General features: G+C 34.7%; 1 protein-coding gene across 2 annotated transcripts; it reads right to left on the bottom strand.

Annotated features, from left to right (window-relative positions):
• Positions 1-61: 61 nt before the first annotated feature.
• Positions 62-21,533, bottom strand: CCP110 (centriolar coiled-coil protein 110). Of its 2 annotated transcripts, XM_063099605.1 has the most exons (16): positions 21,408-21,533; positions 19,598-19,746; positions 17,498-17,653; positions 14,360-14,488; positions 10,350-11,994; positions 8,774-8,904; positions 8,069-8,246; positions 7,350-7,489; positions 6,986-7,102; positions 6,525-6,626; positions 6,216-6,332; positions 5,537-5,610; positions 4,925-4,987; positions 4,205-4,264; positions 3,604-3,689; positions 62-1,285 (listed from the first exon to the last, which is right to left on the bottom strand). In XM_063099605.1, the coding sequence occupies exons 3-16, from the start codon at positions 17,636-17,638 to the stop codon at positions 1,233-1,235; spliced, it is 3,036 nt and encodes a 1,011-aa protein (XP_062955675.1). In that variant the 5' UTR covers positions 17,639-17,653; positions 19,598-19,746; positions 21,408-21,533; the 3' UTR covers positions 62-1,232. The 2 variants fall into 2 exon arrangements, with proteins under 2 accessions (XP_062955675.1, XP_062955676.1); XM_063099606.1 differs by lacking the exon at positions 3,604-3,689.
• Between the last annotated feature and the right edge of the window lie 1,206 nt (positions 21,534-22,739).

The following is a 22,739-nucleotide window of genomic DNA, read 5'->3' as shown; positions in this document are numbered from 1 at the left end:
CAAAGAAACAATCTTTATCTCCATATTCTTAAAAGGATATTAAGAATATAAATACGCTGCATTTTCAAAATACCAGTATCTCTTTAAAACTCAAGTTAGAAAGATTAAATATACATAGTCCCAATTTTATGTGAGATGCACAAAGACCTTTTTGGAAATGGCATGATAAATTAACAGTGACATTCTCTTTCATAAAATCATGTTCTCTTGGTAACATTTTTTGGTTGATACTTTAAATGAATATGTTAATGATGAAAAACCTTAACCATCAGTGCCTTTAAGTAATGCAGAATTTTAACTAGGCAATATTACTATTCCATTTGAAATACAGATTTATTATTATATTCTGTAGCCCTTTATTCTCTCCTAAATCAAGCATGCCAGAAAAAGCATACTATGAAGAAACAAAATGTACAGACTAAATAGAAAATATAACTGCATGCAACACATTATTCTTATTTTACAGAAATGGATGTAATAATGCATTAAGTGCTACATTCATGAAGATTGTGCTATCTTCCCCAAATTTGTTACCCTCCATAAAAAGATCTTATCTAGTACAAATGTTTCAAATGGTACTAGGGTTACATCTGTGAAACCTAACATTTCTGTAAGACAATTAGTTGTTGACAGGACCCACAGCTACTTTAGTAGCAGATTTTAGGTGGACCAGAATCAGCAGGTAAGTGGTTATACTGCATGTAAATTGAAGAATATGGACACTGAGAGACTAATCCTAGTTTTTAAAGTTATAAAACCAGAGAAAAACATTCTCCTACAATAATTCCCCCTTGAATAGAAGTGTCTAGTTTGTTTATCAAATTCAGCAATCAGTAGGCAGAAATGAATGAAATTTGTTTTACAACTTATTTATAATTTGTCATATCACTTCAATATTTTGTAAAAATAAATCCAAATGTCCTTTAAGTTTACAAAAAGGGTCTCTGTAGACATCTGAGCACATAAAACAAACTTATGTTTTATAGGTTAAGCATAGAGATGAGGCAATTACTAAACACATTTTTGTCTTCACCCAAACCTAATATTAAGAGGAAAATGGGGGTGTGGGGCAGGAATTGGCCAGACTGACTAAATTATCCAGATAATTGCTGAGCCCTTTGATGTCACTTTGCCTGTGTAAACAGAGTCAGGGTTAAATACAAAGTCTTGAGCCAGGAAAATGATATGGATAATAATTCTCCCCCTTTTTTATCCTAATGAATGTTGTCTTCTTAAATTGTCGCAACATTTGGCCGCCTTCTTTGGGTTTTTCCTGCATATACTCCTAAAAATAGAGCAAAACTAACATTATTTCTCAATGTTAGTTTTTCTATAATGTTACCATTTAATGAGTACTTATTATATACTAGGAACTGAGCTAAGCAATATATATTATCATATTTGATCCTGAAATGTAATAATCCTGAGGTAGAAATTGTAACTACCATTAGAAGGATAATAAAACTGAGGCATAGGAGAGTACCTGCCTAAAGTAACAGCTAGAAGTGGACACTCTGAGAACCCAATTCCACCTGATTTGTTATTTTGCATAACCACCTCCTACTCTGCTTTGATTAATGGATTCTGAATTTCAGCATAAACTCTTTAGTCAAGCACAATACATCAAATGAGGAAATATGTTTTAAAACATGACATCAGAGACTGCAATTTAGTTTGTAAAAACTTATGAATAACTTTAAATCCTTTGCAGTATACTTTAACACTTTAGAATTCTACTTCAGACTAGAAGAGTATGATATTGACCTAACAAAAATAAGTTTTCTTAAAATTGCTTAATAAAGGGTTTGTATCCATGTAGATCAAATCAAAGCATAATTTCCAATTTATCTGAAACATAATCCAGGTCATTAAAAATCTAAGCAGGAAAGAGTAGTCTTTTTAAGAGCAACTGTGAATGTTCAGATTCATAGTTAACATTTTAATCAGTTAATATCCTAAATTCTTAGTTTATGTAAAAGAATAGAATTTTTGAGCCTCTTTCACTTGTCTGAATATGCACTCATGTATAATAAATCTTTAGAAAAAACGGGAAAGAATTTTTGTACTTTTAAGATACGTATTAATTTTTGTATATTTAATTCAAGGGTTAAGTTCATTTGTATTAATAATTATGTTGCAATGCAATTAAACCTTAATAGTTCTAAATGTGGAACTTTATTGTATGTTATTAACTATACTGACTGCCTGTTCATCGTTTATACTGTTGAGTATTACTGAACAGAAACAGTAATTTCTACTTTGCTTATAAGTTCACAAATGACAAAGAGTGGAGATGAAATGCATGAGAAAAGAACATGGAGAGCAGCCACTTGGGCAAACTGATATTAGGCAAAACAACAACAGTAATTCCTCAATGATTTTCCAACTAGGTAAGATTTGTCACAATATATAACACTAACATGGGAAAAATGGACAATGTCTTAAAATTCCACATGACTTTATAAGCAACAGATCTTGTATTTGGTCTGGGTTCTTCCAAACTAGCTGATTCTGACTAGAGTAAGCAGGATCTTCAACTACGTAATCCTCTTTTTAAAAACTCCATTGATTGTCATAGTGATTTCCAAAATATGACCTTTTAAATTTTCCTATATATATATATGTGACCTTATGAATTATATTCACTCCATACACGTAAAAGGTCAGCGATCAGTTCAAAGTTATGATCAATAGCCCGTTCCCTCTGAACTTACATGAACAAATAACAAAAAATTGCTTATGCTGCTTGTTCCCTCCTAATTTAGAGAAAATTACTTAGTAATAAAAGCACTAAAATTTGCCTATTGTATACTGATGTAAATATTAGAATTGATTACAGGTTTAATCTTCATTGCCTCGTAATTAAGTTTCTTTTAATCTTTAGGAAGCAGTATAATTAAAGCACAGCATTTTGAAAGTATTTTTAATGGATCACATCATTTTTAGTGAGCTTAATCAAAGTGTCTTAACAAAGATACCTAAAAAATATTAAAGCATTTGGTTAGGAGCTTTGCTTTAGCTGAACACTGAATTTGTCTTCTTGCCACCATAAATAAAATTTTAAAATACGGTTTTTAGTTTTGCCCTTAAATAGTCCTGAAATAATGAAATTTCATAAGGAGAAATTTAGCTCAAACTTCTTACTGAGCAAAAGATTAAGACCTCCTCCCACCTGGCATATTCACATGTGATCTTGTGGTCAGGAGAAATTTTTCATCCCCTAAGGCATAGATATGAATATTTTTGGGTGACACACTTCCCTAAAGCTGAACAGACATGCATCAATTTAGACATCAGATGATTATCTTTTACTCATCTATAAACAGGTTTTCTGAATTTAGCATGGAAAATTCTATAAATTTTCCAGAATAAAAAATACATAGTGTTTTCCATAGAATTATTACAGAAATCAAGACTGGAAACACGGTTTTACTAAGATTTCCTGATTGCCACAAAATACTAACACAATAGGAATGACCAGGAATATGCCAAAATTATGGTGGCAAAGAAAGACAATGTATTCCACTTGTGTTGCCTGAGTTATGGGGCAGCTTGTGCACTTCTCTCTATTGAATGGGCTTCAGGAATTCATTTTCTACACACCTGAAACAGGCGCTCTGTTAGGCACTCTGCTCTGTGAAGACTTCTGTCTATTTTGCACAACCCCCTTCACTGATGTCTTAGGGGTTCTAATCGAATATAAAAAAATTAATAAGTCACTTGCATGAAGGTCTAAATGTTCAAAATTCAAATTAAGCAACCACATTGAATCAACTGTTCAAAGCACAAACCAGCTTAAAAAAATTTAAGTCTCATGCATGCACACAGTAAGGAAAGCTATACTTTTGCTTCAGCAGAGACTGTAACCATGGCTTATACTTTGTTGGAGAATCACCTTGGTGATGCTGAACTTACTATATGGATGTTTAAGATATTTAATGAGTAAGATGGTATGAAGTGAAAAATAAAAACATGCCAACATAAGATGATAATTAAATATACAACAGTACACCAAGAGGGTTATCTTTCAAGACAAAACTTTTAAAGATCTTCCCAATGCTATAAAAAAAAAAAATCACGTTTGAAAAATAGTTATCCTTTATATAAAAAACACTATATTTTTCCCTCTTTTTTCTTCCCTCTCAAAGCTAATCTTGATTTAAATATTTTTAAATACCCATGTGTGTGTTCGTGGCATTCTTACCCTTGTCTACTAAGTAGCCTATGAACAGGTGCGTTCTGTCCTTGGTTTGGCTGAAGGACTCTGTTGACAAATTAAATAAAAAATTAATTCAAAAGGATAAACTCTGTTTTTCCCACTTTCTTTCAATGGATGAAAGATGATGACAGTGAGGTGAAAGTCATCCATGCAATGATATGGCCTATAATTACCACAAAGCAAAGCAAATTGATCAAAGCACATTAATATGGTACTTATATTTTGCTCACCAAGAACCCAAACCTTAGGTTTATATCAGAAAAGAGATGTCCAACATATGCATTAACTCTTGTGCTTTAAATAATTTACATATATACTTTACAAAAGCCAACTTTTCCTTTCAAACATGTGAGAGAAGAAAATATCACTCTCATTTTACAAAAGTAGAAAACAGCTCAGAAATATTGTTAGCTTTCTAGGTTTTAAAATAAGTATCAAAGATCCCCTGGAATGTGGACTGAACTCAAGACATACCAAGTTCAAATTTCCACCAGAGATAGCATGTACTACAAAAATCTCCAGGAACATCTGGTCTGACATGTGACTAGGTATTAATATAAATCCTGAGCACCTGAGGTCTTCCAACTCATCAAGGAGTGTTCTACTGATGTAAAACAGACTAGAGACAACAAAAAGGAAGTTTGGGATTTATAAAATTTTTTCTTTAAAAAAAAAAAGCTTCTCACTAAGATTGATTTTTCTCACCTTGTTTCAGAAGGACTTTGTTTAACCAGAAATTTCTTATTTGGCATTCCCATTTCAGCAGCTCTAACACAATATAAAAATAAGGACACAAACAATGTATTTAGAGAAGAGAAAATACATGCTTACAAATGTGATACGGGATGACAGAAACAAATTATCATCTAGAAGTTGGTGTACTACTGAAAGACCTGTAATAAGTACATTAAAGTCTACTTTTAAGAAAGAAGAATATTAAAAAGATAATTGGGACAATCTTTCCTTTAAGTTTTTCTTCCCAGGAAATCTTTAGGATATCATAAAAAGAATATATTTAAAAATTATAAGATTAAACATTGGATATAAGGATTAACTATTTTTAAGAATGGCTGATTGGCTATCAATTACACAAGTTGAATGTTGACAAATTTAGTAATTAAAACGTTTATCTAAAGATGAAATCAGATTTTACCACCTAATTTATAAATCTCTATATGAAAAAGGGATTTCTATCAGTTCAACTGCAGAAAAGTTAACTGTTCTTTATTTCTAATTTGAATATGCAAATAGACCAATAGATTACTAAAATTAATTGGTTTTATAATAATTAATGTGACAAGATAGGACAAAACTTACTTCATGTACTTCTTCCTATCAAGAGATTTCTGTGTTGCAGCTGAAAGAGCCACTCGTGGACTTTTCATTTTATCCTTTAAAATATAAAAGTAACATAAAACCCTACTAGTACCAATAAATACTACTATATTATAAAATAGAATGATCCCAAATTTCATGGGAAGGCCTCTCTTTACTAACATCTTAACTTTAACGTACTCTTCTTTCACAATTGAAGCAGTCCAATTCTAAAATTTAAATAATTATTACTCCCAATAAATTTTGTTGGTTTTTCTTTTGCCAAACACACTAAGATCATTGATTCAAACCAGAGACCGCCACATTCTGATATACTGCAAATTAATTTGTAGTCTGTTTTCTAACTCTGATTTCAGAAAAGACAAAATCCATATGATAGTTTCAAGGAAATTCAATCAAGAGTAGCTGATAGTTTTTCATAAGCCATCCAAGCAAAATATTTGAAACCCGAACTCCAAAATCCAATCACAAAACAATATGTAATTCTTTCATTATATAATCTTTCAAATTTGCCTACAGGTTTAAATGCTGCTGGTAATCCTAGGAATAAGCTATGCTCAAGAATTGCTGGAAAAGTGCTAAAGTCAATAAAGAATGACATTTAGTATCAATTACCCAAAGCCCAGAAGACCCTTATCCATTAGAAAATCACATAACATACCATTTGCCTAAGCATTTTCTCTTTGCGAGCTTCTCGATCATGATGTAGAATAGACATTCTTTCAGCTGCATCCATTACAAAGAATATGTCATGAATACCATACAGGGCAGCTCGTAACTAGGTTCCAAAGAAGAAAATATTGTATGCATTTAAAAGATAAGGTTAGAATTCAGTAATACTATGTATACTTCTTTTATTTAGGGGAAAAGGTTGAAGTAGTTTTCATTAAAACCTATTTTCAGTGATTAAATGAGAGAGAGATATACAACATTTCCATTTCTTAAAAGCCTTTGGGATGTGTACACTTACCTGAGCTAACACTCTTTCCTGAAGTGAAGCATCTTGTGCTGAAACACCACCTCTCCTTAATGGTGCTTCTGACTGAAAATTCCTTATGAATTCCATAGTATCCTGGAAAAAAAAAATGCTCCTTCACAAACATTTCTTTAGAAAGATTTTTGATCACTGGAGTTTCCTTTTGTTCTTCTTCTTGCTCAATACTAAATTACTAAGAACATAAAACTATTACTTATTAAAAGTCAAATAGTACTCACTTTAAAGTGAAACAAAAACACACAAACAACTTCATTTACATATTATTTTTAAGAGTATCTAAGTAATATTTATAATCAGACTTATGAAATTACCTATATTACAGTGACTAAAAAAATGTTTGATCTGCCCAAATTCTGAACTATGCTGTCAGCTCAGCTATCACAAGACTGATAGAAACTAAGACAAAAGTGAAATACAATTTACGACAATCTTACTTTTACAGTTTGTTGAAGTTGCTTCAGCTTATCTGTCTGCATAAGCCTACGAGTAAGAAATCCTTTTGCCACTGCAGTTACTTTGTTAAATTTTGCCTGTACTTCCGGACTAAAAACCTAGGAGAAACAAGACAGATACAATGTTTTAAGAATGCAAGCATTACACTCAATTGTTTTTCTTAATCTCTTACAGTGAACTAAATTCCTCTACCATGTTTGCTCTGTGTAGTATCACCTCTACTAAAAGCTAAGCTATTTGATGTATGGCAAAAATACTGATGCTTACTTGTACAGCCTAAGATAATGTAGCTCTTAAAAAAATATAAACAGACACAGACAGACATATATCACTAAGTTTGCCCACCTGAGACCATCTAGTTTTGGCCCTTCCAAAAGGCCTTGTTACTGAGAGTTTGGTCAAGCCACTAGTTGATGATCCCCAGAGGTAGAATGGTGCTTCATTTGCAGAACCAAAGCTATATTGTAGGGCAGAATTTGTGAAACCTAGAGAAATATACACATAGTGTTATACTTGATGTCATACAATCAGAATATTCAGAACATCCAAATAAACACTTGTGACATTCATTAAGAATAACAATGCCTCTGAAACTGATCCACATGCAAACTTAAAATTTTATGGACATTAAGCTTATGTAACAGATGGATCTTTTCAACACAAACAGCATCTCAGGATAATTGAAGATGTGAAGATAAGCTCTCACAGGGACTGGGGAATTAGAGGTAATTCAAGATCACTCGGGAGATAGCAAACTGTTTTCACTCGAAGCATATCACCTGCTGCATGAATGAACAAAGACTGGGCTCTGAGCCGAATTTCCTGATATTTTCCTTGCTAAGGTCGTCTTTTCTCGCGAACACCTGCTCACCAGTCCTTGACCTGCTATCATTTCATTTTTCACTGGTTACTAAGCAAGTGGGAAACAGCAGTGGGTTGGACATGGAATTACTTAAAGAAAGGAGCTAGAATTTAAAGTATGCCAAATAAAATGTCTTATTTTAGAATAATTATCCTTATGCAGGATAATTTTTTCAAATGGAAAAGGATTTTTAAATATTTACCAGAACTATTTGAATTTGAAGTATGGAGGGAATCCACTTGAGATAGCATTGTTTCTAGCAAACTAGAGTCATTTATTTTTCTCCATTCTAACTCCACCGTATTGTTAATATCCAATTCAGAGGCTTCGGCTGTAATCACCTTCTTCTCTTTTAACATTTTCTCCTGTTCTTCTATTTCCTGTAAATTAATAGTTTATTACAACATGCTAGATCTTTTGTTTAATTATCCCAAAATAGTATCTTTTAGGCTTAGCCAAAATATGTGCAATTATCAGCAAATTATTATTTATTTCAACTTTTCCTCCGTCAAATAAAATTATTTGAATTTGAAAATTCATTTAATTGATTTTCAAGTGTGATACTAACTATAATAACCTTATAACAAGTGTCTTTATGATAATAGCTCTTGCAGAATGTGTATTTCAGCATCTGTAAGATACCTTTTAAAAATATTAAAAGTTTTGAATCAAGGATCAGTAAAGTTTCCTTTTGATAAATTATGCAATTACTTTTAGGTAAGCATCTAAATATTAAATCTCATATTTTGACAATAAAAATACTATCCATGTATCAAAATCAATGACCCCTTAGATTAAGATACACATGGGGAAAAATTACAAGTATTTTATATATGACCAAAATTCATAAGTATCCTTGGCTAAATTTCACTTACCAGTCCTATCCCCCTACATTTTAATTCCTCACCTTTTGTAATCTTTCCTGTTCTCTTTCCTGCTCAGTGATGAGTAGTGATAACTGCTGGGCGTGCTGTTCTTCTAGTCTCTTCCGCATTTCTTCAAAAGCTAACATCCTGCTTTTTAGTATCTCCTCGCCTTCTGAAAAGAAACATGTCCCCTTCAAGTTTAGAAAATTCACTACAAGTCTAATATCTGATATTTTATACCATCAATTTAAATTATGCTTCTGACCAGAAAGTATTCCTGGATCTGCCATAACACAGTCACGATAGCCAGGTCTCCACTTTGAACCACATTATCATTTGCCACTCTTATTTCCTGCTACGCAACAAAGAAAGGCCTGTGTCTCATCACCTTTCCCCACTCATTCACCACAGCCCATCAAGATCTGAACTGATGAAGCCAAGACTCTATGTTTAGGCAACATTCTCCTGACTCATAATTAACTTCCAAGATGTGGTCCTCAACTGCATCTCACTGCTATTTATTCTTTTGATTCTTATCCTTCTCTAGGATCTCTGGTATTGTAGCTTGTGGTTTTGCTTCGTTTTGATTTTTAAAGTAAATGTCCCTTTGACGGTGTAAAGCTTTCTCAGCTTGCGGTTCCAAAAAAGATAGGATATTAAAAGTCCAGATATTTTAGGTAATAACTAAAACATGTATTAAGAAGAATCATTGTGCCTACGCACGGTTACTCACTAGGAAGCGGTGAGGCACACTGCGCACTGCACTGCTTCCCCTGCCTGCTTTGACAGCTACTCCGGCCACCTCGGTGACTGGCTTCATTGCGCATGCTTACTAAGGTACTGCCAGACTTGCCACTCCATTGTTTTTGTGTACTTTTGACATTCACTGAGGCAACCTCTAGCCATACTGTGTTGTCTACTGGGAGGATCCAAGTTGGATCCCCAAGTACTAATTGTTACTTTTATTATAGCTCTTAGAAAGTTGCCCAGGTTAAGTGGTCTGCCCCAACCCTTATTTTCCCGTAAGCCCTAAGAAGTTAATTTATTTGATTTATGTCTTCTGTATCAGTAATGAATTGTAAACCATGACAACAAAGACTAATGAAGAAGAAAGACATGGTGTGGCTAACACTGTATGCAAGAGAAACCTGAAATAATACTTTTTATCAATAAAGAACCATTCTTGATACCTTCTCTAATTTGATGTTAAAGGGTTTACTGAAGGGCCAAGTACATGAAGATCTCATTATAAATGAATGAGCAAACTCACAAAAACATTAGAAACTGAAGTCCAAAAGGAAGACCTCATAGCAATACACTGTTATTAAAACTATGAAAGATTTTTTCATGCAAAAACTGTTGCCTACAGTCATTACTAATAGTCTTTATAACACCAAGTAGACTATGAAAGCTTCATCATTCAAATAAAATTCTTTAAGAAAGGCTATCAAATGGCAATAAACTGTAGCTAATTATATACCCTCTAACAAGATAAATGAAATTAAGTGCCCTTAGGAACAGATGAAGACAATTTTTTCTTTTGTAAAATGTCAATTAAAAGTATTAAAATAAAATTATCTTCTGTACAGTAGGTATCAAACACTTCAGTTTCCTTACCTTTGGAACTACTTTCTAACATTTTATTTTTGTTGATGTAAACAGATCCCTTAGGGTATCTTTTTTCTGGCAAATGTTGCCTTTCCTGTTCTGCTATTCCAGTTATGACATAAGGGCAGTTTTCTTTTTGCAAACTATCAATATCTAAATCAAGTCTCCGTTTAGCTTTCTCAAAACTGTTATCCAAAAAGTGTTCATTTCCACAGGACACCATAGGTATGTCCATCTGCTGTCTGGTATTCTGGTTTTGCATTAGTAAAGGGGATGGGTTTTTTACATCATAAGACTTATTCAGTTCCATTTGTAAATTGCAGGAGTTTTTCTCTAACATACTGGTTGACTTGAGTCCACTCACAGTTCCAAAGTTTTGACTTGCTATACACTGACTGGTAGCATAAGGTTCATGCAATTTTGACACCGCAGTACAAGTACTGTTCATTTTGTGTGCTCCTCTCTCATCAGATATTAATTGATCTTCCACAGCAGAAAGTCCATGAGTAACTTTATTTTCTAACTGATTTCCTGAAGATTGACATACCTGATTTGATTTACCTAAAACCATATCCTCAATGGCTTCAGGCATATTTTTGCTGACATAAACCTTGCTTGCACAAACTCCTGTTAAATCAGTTGGTAACTTTGGCACGGTTTCAGGTACATTTGTTTTTTCGTCAGTATCTTGAACAATTATATCCACTGCCTGTTCTTTCCCTTTAGGACTTAATTCACAGGCATTTATTGGGTTATTTATAAGTATATGACATGCTGATGATGGCCTGGAATGCCTTCGATGCATTTTAGGACTCATACTTGGCTCTGGACTAGGTAATCTGGCATATGAACCTGTATGACTTTTGATAATATTATTTTCAGTAACAAAAGTAGGAATAGCTTTAAAATCAGAATCAGAATCTAGAACAGTGGAATGGCCAGTTGGTATAGGTATGTCCACTTTAGAAAAGCTAGCTAAAACTGACATATTCGTGCTGCATGCTTGAGTGGAAGCACCTTGGAGAAGAACATTTGATTTATTAAGGCTTGGTTTGTCAGGAATAATTGAGCCACAGTGTTTGCCTATCAACTGGGCCTTCTCTTTTACATAATCAGTCACCTTAACGGCTTCATTTTCTTTGTCTGAATGACTTTCATTAACACTCCTTTTTATACTGCTTCTCAGACTGCGTCTAGATTGTTCTCTTTCTATATATTCCTTTGACTTTTTCATCAGGTTCTGAAGACTCATTATGTAGGGATCCGGGGTGACTTCTGCCAGAAGTGATGGATCCTGTTCTTCATTTGCTGAGAAAAGACCATCAGAAATAAGAGTCTCTTGTGGAGTTTTTGAGGTCTTTGGAGAAGCTTCATCTTCTGTGTGTCTAATATCTGAATTATCACATTGCTTCAAAGAATTAAATCCTTCTGAATCTCTAGCTAAGTCTACCCCATTAGTTTTACATTGGTCCTCATTTTCCAGTGACAAAATTTCAGTTATCTTTTCAAGCTTTGCTACTGTAGAGTGTTCAGTAGGGCTTGGCAAGTTGTTTGTAAATGTAGCAGGAACATTCATGTTTCTGACTTCTGAATTAGAGTAAACTGCTTCAATCTCCCACTGATCAAAATCACTGGCATCAGGTGCTTTTCTAGCCTGAAAAGGGAAATTTAATAATTAATATTTCCTGATTGCACAAAAAGCCTTTGATTTCATTGTTTTCTAAAATAAAACTGAAATTGAAGATTCAGAACTCACATTTGAAAACACAAAAACAAAGATGACTGGTTTCTATGGTATCCTCTATCACATGGGCTCAAATTACTATTAAAAACATCTATTGATTATCCCAGACTATTTATTAAAACAAAAAAAGAAAATTACCAAATCTGATACAAATATGAAATATATACATGTTCATATATCCATGTACAATTTAATCTCTGAATGGAAGCATTTTCCTTATCATTCTTCTGGATACATGTTTTAAACATCACCAGTTGTTCCTAGTAGGATAGATGTCATGTAAGGATAATAATATATGCAATAAATAGCAAGCAATTAAAAATCTTACGTAGATGATTCCTTTTCTAAAAAAGACAAACTTTTCCAGGACATTGATTGTGCAAAAATAATTCAGTAATAAGATTCCTACCTCCCACTTAATTACTCCAAAGTCTAATTAAAACTCCTCCATAAAATAAGGCAAATTTGTAGTAAATAATAGCTCAGACATGTAGCTTAAATTACTTAGAAATAAGAAATATTTCAACTTAAAACTCAGTTTATTAAGACAAAATTCAATTAGATTAACTAATTGTTGAGTTCACAGCAAACTGTTAATGTTTTGGAACAAGCAAAATAGGTAAAAATTGACATTAATAAGAGAACAACTGTTTACACATGAGACCCAAGAGGAAAAATAAAATTATATTCTGTATCTAAATATCCGATTTTGCAAAAGAAAAGTGAACAAGGATGGTTTCTAAGGATTATATAAGTATATAATTTTGTAACTAGCAGAAATCATTATCATGTTATCATATGAACACAGACTCCAAAATCCTGAATATTAAAAGATTTTTAGTCTGTTTTGTATGTGCTTGTTTTTTTCCTAGACCATATGGCCCTCCTGTTTTACCTTACAAATCCCAAGACATGTAACGGTTTCCAGGTACTATGCAATAAACAGTACAACGAGGCATACTTAGTCACAACCTCTGGAACAAAATAAGCTGAAAGGGACATATAGATTCACGAAATCCATGAATATGCTCATAGGTTTAAGCAAAACAGATTATTTCCTTATATAAAATATTTCAAATTTCACATTTGTGATATTCAGCAGCTATGTTTTTTGCATACCACTCAAACAAGACAAGTTTAAAAAAAACCAAAAAAAAAACTAACATAGAATCATAGGTTTTACAGGTAAAGCAGACCTTAGAAATCTATTTGTATTATACAGAATTTCTCTATCTGAATAATTAATTCATTACAGTTCAACACTGTACATGCTCTTTTAAACAGAAAGTCAGACTCAACAATAATTTTATTAGTAGTATATTTGATATTTTCCCTCAAAGGACCAAGGATAATATGCCATTTTTGTTTCAATAATAGGAACTATCTAGTAAGAAAAAACCTACCTCTTACTATTAAATTAGCACTACACATTATATTTTTTAAGCTTAATATGGACAGTAATTTTAATTATGCAAATTGAAAACTACTACACACACTTCATACTACCCACAGAGAAATGAAGGTAGTGATTAGTGGGAAATACCCTAAAATTCATTATACATGTGTGATCATCTAGTATGAATTACACAGACAAACCACAAATACCTAAGATTATGAGAAAACAAAAAGATGCAACCAGCGAAACAGTACTATATATGGCATGAATTATGTGTTCAATCTAATTCATGTTTCTCTTTTTAGCATGAAATGATCCAGACCTTAAAACAAATTGTTTATATAAATTTAAATTAATCTAAAAAAAATAATTGCAAATGGTATGGATGTGTTTCAATTTGGATGTAGGATGTATCTAGGCAATTCTATTGATCTAATCTAAATTGCATTTTGTGTATCTAAGAGCAGAATTTTCACACACACAAAAATTGAGGGCAGTTATTTATTTAGCAGAGAATGAGAACAAGGGCACTTAGTCAATAGCCTGATTAGTTCAGAGGTAAACTACAATGGCCAATTCTACCATTTTGTCACTGAGAATTTGATGTTTTTAGGGTCATAAGATGCAAACAAAAAGTAATTATATTCAGTGTATGGCTCCATTGTCTAAGTACCCTCTGATTCAAGTACCAGACATCACTGACAAGCAAGTGAATTCTCTTTGGAGTAACTAAAATGGAATATCACAAACTATGATGTTTCTCAAACATAATAGTGAAAGTATATTGGTAATTACCTAGTTAAGTACAAATATATTTCTGAAAAATTATCTTCAGTGCTTACCTTATGATTATAATCTAAAAGAGCTGAAATTACACACCTGAACACTTTCAAGAATCTCCTGAACACGATTCAGTAAAGCTTTCTTCCTATTAATTTGCTTTCTCGCTTCTACATCGAGTGCTTTCTCCTTTTCTTGTTGCATTTCCTTTCTTTTCTCAATGTTAAGCTGTAAAACATCATAAATGTGTAATTATTTCTCAGTGATAAAAATATCATAAAATCAGGAAATTATGAATCAGAATGACTAAAAATATGTGCAACAGGCAAAACTAACCTATAGCAAAAGAAATCCAAACAGTGACTGGGGGTATTGACTGGGATGGGGCCAGCGAGACCTACATGGGTTTGAGTTATACAGGCATATAACTGTATGCATTTTATTGTATGTAAATTATTCTCAATTGAAAAAAAAGTTAAAGAAAAAAAAATACCTGTTCATTTATCAAATGCTCTAAAATGAAAGAGATAAAATTAGCCCTTTTGGCCACTGCTGAGCTTTTCATTTGGTAAAATCTTACTTTACTGGGTCAATTAGATCCTTCAGCTTTTAATCTTCTAATCTGTGCACATTTTACCTCATGGCTGCCTCAAGAAAATGTCCAAAAGTTTAATGATAAAAGAAATAGCAGTGTTGGTAACACCAAGGTGAAGGGCTGGGATCCCCATACTAGCCAGCTGCCAAAAAAAAAGAGAAAGAAATAGATAATGTTTTATTTGCCTACAAAATCAGAACACATTTTTATTCCACCTCACTGTACTCTCCAATAAAAAATATAATGTACCTAAAAAATTGAAGGCTTCCAAGCATTACATCTTTTTATAGTGGATTTAAATCTTAATTATTAAGTCTTAGGAAGCTTAGTCACTGTGTTAAGAGTCAAGACTTATTTTGGACTTGTACAAATGGAAAACATGTCATAAAAAAATTATTCCAATGTTGCGATATTCATCTATCAAATACAATATAGGGATGGTCGGTAGCTCAGTTGGTTAGAGCATGGTGCTTTATAACACCAAGGTCCAGTGTTAAATCCCTATACCGGCCAGCTGCAAAATAAAACCCCCAAAAACATGAAAGTGTGGATTGGATCCATAAACATCAGATTTTGCTTATAAGTAAGTAACTAATGGAGTCATTGACCATACACAAGCCTCGGACGTTTTGGTCCACATTAAATCAAGCAATGTGTCATCAAATAGCTGATAAACATGTTGTTTTAAAATTTTTTCCTATTTGCATGGTACCAAAAATCATTACACAGTTTACTTGCTAATCTAAAAGGGGAAAATGCATACTTTTAAAGAGCCATCTCACAGTCACCACTGTAAGCAAGTGTTAAACTAAACATCACTAATAGAGACAAGTAAACATTACATAACTTCTGATTCAATTTAATATGAAGTTCATGTTATCACCTCCAAAGAATTCTTGCCAAAAATGTTTCACCTGACTCTAATCAAAATTTTAGACTTAACTTCCAGTTTATAGGAAATACAGGGCCTAGAGGAACAAATTAAGCATTACCATGGGGAAACAATTATACAAATCTAAAATATAAGGCATTCTACAAGACAATTGGTCTGGTCTCTTCAAAAATTCAATATCATTAAAAAAAACTTTTTTAAGGAAGTAGAAGGACTGTTCTAGAATAAAAGAGATTAAAGAAGCTATAAAAGACATTTGAGCACAAATGGAGAAACTTGAATATGAATAGAATATTACATGCTGTTAAAATTTATTATTAATTTTCTTCAGGTGTGGTAATGGTATTGGTTTTATAAAGGAGAATGTCCTTATTTTTAGGAGATATACACTAAAATATTTAGGAGAGAAGTGTCATATGTATGCAATTTTCAAATGGCTAGGCAATTTTTTAAAATGTATGTATGTATACACACACACATACATATATAAAAATCACAAACACAAATTCTGATAAACACTATAAAACAAAGATGGCAAAAATGTTGAATCTAAGTGATAGATATTTGGGTAGTCCTTGAACTATACTTCAACTTTTCTGTATATTTGAAATTACATAAAAACTTAACCTAAAATATTGGTCTTTTAACTCCTGTTATACAAAGAAAAATTTTAAACTCACTTTTTTCCAGTAATATTAATTTTCTGACTTACAATAAAGTCACATGCATTTAAAAAACATTCAGTTAGTATCAAAGGGTATACAATGAGAAGTGTGTCTTCCCTACTATCCTATCTTCTCTTACCTCTCTTCAGAGAAAGAATATGCCATCCTTTTAAAAACCCAAACGATTAACATATTGAGTACCTCCTATGATTCAAGTAGTAGTCTAAGCATTTTACATGTATTAATTCATTTAATCCTCAAAACAGCTTTATGAGGTAGGCACTATTTTTATCCCATTTAACAAATAATGGACCACAAGTTCACCCAGCAGGTAGATGGCAATGCAATGATTTGAACCCAGGCCAGAAGGCTCCAGAGCCTGGGCTTTTAACCACTACTCTACACTGCCTCTGATAGCATGTTGCATGCAGTAATTTGTAATAGATCATGGAGATCCTTCCATGCCTGCACATTTAGATCTACCTTGCTCATTTTATTTTATTTTATTTTTTAAATTTTTTTCTGTTCTCTTTTTTTTTGTACATTTTTTTCTTTTTTTATTATAACCTTGCTTATTTTAATGGCATGTATGAGATTCTATAAAACGGAACACAATTATACTAGTCCACTACTGATGGGCCTTTAGGTTGTTCATTAATCTTTTGCTATCGTAAACAATGTTACTATAATCTTGTACATATTTCTTTTGGGCACACATGAGTGTAATTGTAGGATATTCCCCAAAATATAACTGCAAAGTCAGAGGTTGTGTACACTTTTAGATTCTGATAAACACTATGAAACTATTCACCCAAAAACGGAATGAACTGACAATTTCAGCAAAAGTGCATTGAAAGTGCATTTTCCCCCCAACCTAAGAAACAGTAGGTCTTGTCAGATTTTTGCAAATCTGACAAAGATTTGCAAGATTAGGTAAAAAACACTAATTCATTTTTATTTCTCTAATTATGCATAAGGATTTAGGCATCTTTTCAAACGTTTATAAGCCTTTCTTTTGTTTTTCCGTGAACTGTCTTAGTGGTTCACTACAGAAAAAAAATTATTCAAAAACACAGAAAGTTTACCAATGGAGAAAGCACAGCCACTCCATGGAAGCGAATAAGTGAGATACTTTCAGACTGGGCAGGTAGAAAGCTCTCTGTGGGAAGAGAAGCTTCTTGGATTCTGGCAAGACTTTTTTCACAGAACTTCTCATATTCCTCCATTTTCCCACAATAACACTACAAGAGAAAAAAGTGTTATTTTTAATGTGCTGAGAAAAAGAGATCTTAATAATCTGGCAAATTTTGAGAGCACAAAATATTCCTAGAATTCGCAATTTCGAGAACTGGCCTTCTCAGAATTGTTTCACTGATCAGAAGCTAATTCTTGGGTACAGGAAAACACCTTTAGACCCTGTCCAGTTAAGACTTGCTTCATATATTAAATATTTCTGAACATTTTGCACATAAATCAATCTTTAAATGTGACTAGTTTAGAAAAGTACTAGGAACTCACAGTGAAATCTTCTTAAAGGAAACAAAATTCTGTACCACTTTACCAACTTCAGACTGTAAAATAGGATATTATATTTTCTTTAACAGGACTTATCTACACAGCACGAGAAAAACTCTGTCAAAGGTAGAAATGCTTTTGTAGCAAAAAGAAAAAAGGGGGCTATATAAATAAAAGAAAATATTTACATTTAATTTCTATTATGAAGTTCCGAGGCTATTAATTGCATATTTTCAGACTGTATTTTGACTCCATGGGCACCAGCCAACTCAGAGATGAAAAACAAAAGATCTATTGGCTCTGGCATTAATTGTATCTTATTGTTGAAAAGTGGAGCCATCACCAAACTACAAAACAATCAGCACAGTAATTTCATAATTTCTGAGAAATAGTGATGGTGGTTATGAAAATACAAGGTAACCAGGAAGGATTAGCCCACATATTAATTCGTTTAGCAAGTGTTTAATATTTATCGATTGCCTGTTTGCATAGCATTATGTGTAGCACTGTTTCCTTTAAATAAGCAAGGGAAAATAAAAAGAGAGACATCATCAGAATCATAACCAGAAAGGGTTTGAATTATGAAAACAGAAAACCTAATACAATAATGTTCCTTTAAGTGTTCATTTTAAAACAATTAACTACTTAACAAAAGAGAGGGCAGGGAAATTCAACTCATGGTGTGGGATGTGCAAAGATGAAATAAGATAGAATAGTATACTGTCCTAGGCCTCAAAGTACTTAAAAATTCAGTACACTAAAGTGTTAGAGACAAATTATATTGCAATTACAAATGAAGAAAAAGCATATTCAAAATTATGATCAGATTAGAGAAAAAAAAAGATATATGCTACATTTGACCAACTGGTAGTTTTCTTAGTAGCAATATTTCTTCTTACCCTTCCACCAATTGTAATCAGTTCTATGTTCAGCCTATGCAAAGTGAGAGTTTAATCTCAAAAAAAATGGTTCTCTAGATTGTGAATAAGATTATTCTGCAAGTTTATATTTATAAAAAAGGCAAAGGTAAAAAAACAACAAAACACCTTACTTCATAACCATTTTTTGGTCTAGTTTCAACTGACATGATATCTTAACAAGCACAATATGCAGTAGCTAAGACGTAAGAGAAATTCTAATGAACTCATTTCTACTAAAATATTTCAAAGTATTTTGTTTAATACAACCCATGCATATGGCATTTCAGGGAATGTGAATAGGTTATTCATACAAATAATGTAATGTACTTTCTATGTATACACAAGCAAAGTATGAAATTCAATTTTAAAGGTCTGGGAAATTTAAGGAAATACCTTTATGGCAATAGTTTTATTATTCTTTCAACATCATAGAGATATGCCTCACTATTTAAGAAAGTTATTCACATCCCTTAAATAGTACATGTACATCCTACATCCTGCAGATGTACAGTAATATGTTATTATTACAGCATAATTTACAGCATTTGACAATGCATTAACCATACAGATACAAGTAATAATATGAAGATTATGGAAATTACCTAATGATCCTGGGGCATGACTGGATCCTTCTTATCCTTCAGTCTCAGCTTGAATGTCCTCTCCCCAAAGAGGCCATTCCTGATTACCCCATCTAAATTAACCCTGCCTAAGTCACTATCACATTACCCTGCTGTTCCATGCACTTACCAGTAACTGAAATTATCTTGTTTATTTCCTTGGTTTTTGTCTGTCTTCCTCCACCAAAACGTAAGCTCCATAAGCACAGGGACCTTCTCTTCTCAGTCTTGCTTACTGAGTCCCCATTACACAGAACAGTGTGCAACACACAGTAGGCACTTGATAAAAGTATTGAATAAATGAATTAGGGTAATTAGCTCAAACAATAATGTAAACCAGGAGAAAAAAGAAGCTAGCAAAGAAGACTGAAATTTACAGAACAGTAGTTTCACAGATGACCCTATTCCCAGAGAAACCGGTACTCTAAACTGCAAAGGTAACCATTTAAAAAGTGAGCAGTCCACATCCCATGATTAAGCAAGAGGGCAGTATGTTTCTCACACCACAATTACCACTGTCAGCAAGGTTTTATTTTAAGGGAGCCTTGACTAAAAGGCCACCCCAACCACAAATCTACTGCCCCATACTTGACCATCAGGCAGTACTGGTCCACTTCCATTAATAATCTGTCAGCTGCAACAGGTTCAGACATGCCTTGTCTTCTCCATTTATACCATAGAGTACTACTGACCCTTTTCCAAATGAGCCTGTTTGCAAACCCCACAAACTCATGGTCCTATCCGCTTCCTACCACTGCTGTGCCAGAAATGTCACTGAAGGAAACGGCAAAAGTAACACAAAACAGATTCTGCTATGTTTTCAGATCCTAGCTGGTTCCTTGCCCATCATTCCCCTCAAAACATAAACTTCTTATAGAAACACTAAAGGGTAAGATTTCTTATTCAGGTCCATACTAGCTGTATGTTCTTGGTCTCTGTTCCCTCATCTGTAAAACAGGGATCATCACGGTATCTGTCTGAAAGGGATTTTGCGAGAATTCAATGAGCTAATGCATGTATGGCAATTAGCATACTGCAGAACATGCAGAAAGCAACAATAAATGGGGACTAGTTTTTTTTACCAAGAGGATAATGATGATTTTTATCATCAGACTATGAACTCCAGGCGGGCAGCAACAGTGTTTGGTTTCTAGTAAGATTAGATATAACTTAAAATCACGGAAAGAGGCCCGGACCGGCCAGCTGCCAAAAAACAAACAAAAAACACAAACGGAAAAAAAAAAAAAAAAAAACAAAAGCAAACATGGGAAGGGGAACAACTTCTTCATTTCGCTGTCTCCAGACCCCTCCCCATCAAATCAATCTCTAGGCGGCTGCCGTTTGCCCAAACTGGGGCTAGGGGACTGGGATTAAAACCAGATAGGAGAAGCGAAGGGTGAGAACCACTTAGCAGCAGCAGGGGCGATCAGGAGAACACGCTTTATTATCCTCACGCCTATGCCCCAGAGTCGCAAAGGCGGAGTAAAAAGCGCTCCTAGGGGCTTTGGTTTGGTAACCGAGATTCCGAAATGGCCAGTGCACGCCCCGGGGTCGCCTCCCTCTCCAGCACCGGGCAAGGGAAAAGAAAACCGCCCCCAACAGTTTTACTACCAGGATTCTGGGGATTCTGCGGCTCCGGCCAGAGTTTATTCGCCGGGCAACCTCTGTCCTCACCCCAGCGCCCCACGCCCACCTCCTCTGATGACAAGGCTCCATCCCAGGGCCCACCGGGCGGTGCCAGCATCCCAGCATCATCTCAGCTCCCGGAGCCGCCGGCCCCGGGCACCAGCCTCCCCATACCCGGCGCCCGTCCAGGGGCTCGCGGCCCGGGGGCCCAGCACCCAGCCCGCTCTCAGTTTCTCAGGGCGCCAATTCCGCGTCGCCAGGTCGCCTCTCAGCCCGGATCCGCTAAGGGTCGAGTCCCCTCCTCATGCACACACCTGATACCCCACGGCCCCGTCAGCTTTTCTCCCCTCGCCACGGGCCTTGCCAGGAAGCAAACGGCTCAAATGGTACCGACAGAGCGCAGCTCGGTCCGCCGCCGCCTTCTCCTTCTCCCCGCCATATTACGGGTCTCAGGCTGCAAAGCGGGCTCCTGGCAACCGCCGCCGCCGCCACCTCCCAGACTCCACCTCTCAGGGCCGGTACTTCCGGTGGTCGCTTTCCCGGGCAGTTGCAACGGTTGCACCTCCAGAAAACTACAGTCCCCGAGGTGCATTGCGCTCCCGCTATAGAGGACGTAGTACTTACGGAAGCGCGGTGCACGCTGGGAATGTAGTCTTCACTGCAAGCCAGCAACTGTACAATTATACTTTATTATAGAACTATGCTCAGGGTCTGAAGCCCCGTGAAGTGTTCCTTGAAGTTGCCATTTTTTGTTTATCTGTATAGAGATAATCTCTTTCTGTGTGGTTGTTGGGAAACATAAAATATTTACCAATTTTTTTTCTCTGTAGATAAAATATTGCTGACTCCTAGATGGCAACTGGAAAGAAGCCTTAAGACGTCCGTACCCTTTTGCAAATCAGTGGGAAATTACTCCAGGGGAAAAAGATAACAGGTTCAAGATGGCAGAAAAAGCCCTGACTCTTTTGCCAAAGTTCCCTATCTAAATAACATGTTACCAACTTTCCAAAATATGATCTAGTGGTTCTTTTCCATTCCCTAACTCAGCTTTACCTTCTGTCTCTCTTACTGATCCTCTTGCCAGTGTCTATTTTTGCATATGTAAAATGGGGTTTTAAAAGTGCTTATCAAAAGGATGGTTGAGAGGCACAATTGAGATAAATCTTGCACAGGGCCTGGTACATAACCCCGCAGAAGAAGATGAGGAAGATGAATAGCAGTGAAAATGTCATAAGCCACTGGAGTGGCTTGATGTCAGTCCTAATCCTGCCATTAATTGCTCAGTCCTCCTCACCTTTCCGCAGTTTCGTCGTCTATAAAATGAGGGAATCATTAAAATCCCTTTCAGTTTTATAATTCAATTGTGCCTCCTTTGCTATGTTCTTTCATTCCTTCAGAATCTAGAAAGTCCTAAAGTCGACAGAAACCAGTCTCCTTGAGGTAATACTTACCTACTGAGGCCGTTGTGAGAATAAATAAGATATACATATAAAGTGTTTGCTGGCACAGTACCAGGGGCATGGTATGTGCTCTGTAAATGTTAGCTGTACTTGCTAACATTGTTATTTGCCCACACGAGAATTAAGTCCCACAAGAGCAGACACCCCGTTCACTGCTGCGTCCCGAGCACCTGGACCAGTGTTTGA

The sequence above is a fragment of the Cynocephalus volans genome, chromosome 6, assembly GCF_027409185.1.
Source record: "Cynocephalus volans isolate mCynVol1 chromosome 6, mCynVol1.pri, whole genome shotgun sequence".
Classification (NCBI taxonomy): domain Eukaryota; kingdom Metazoa; phylum Chordata; class Mammalia; order Dermoptera; family Cynocephalidae; genus Cynocephalus; species Cynocephalus volans.
Note: the sequence above shows the minus strand (reverse complement) of the source record. Positions and strands in the feature narration are given on the sequence as shown.

Coding starts and splice junctions, on each gene's coding strand:
- CCP110 (XM_063099605.1), bottom strand. CDS start 17,638: ATGGAGGAATATGAGAAGTTCTGTGAAAAAAGTCTTGCCAGAATCCAA. Junction 4,265..4,924: donor CAAAGTCCTTCTGAAACAAG/GTGAGAAAAATC, acceptor ATTTGTCAACAG/AGTCCTTCAGCCAAACCAAG. Junction 1,286..3,603: donor TAACAGAGCGCCTGTTTCAG/GTGTGTAGAAAA, acceptor CTCTATTTTTAG/GAGTATATGCAGGAAAAACC.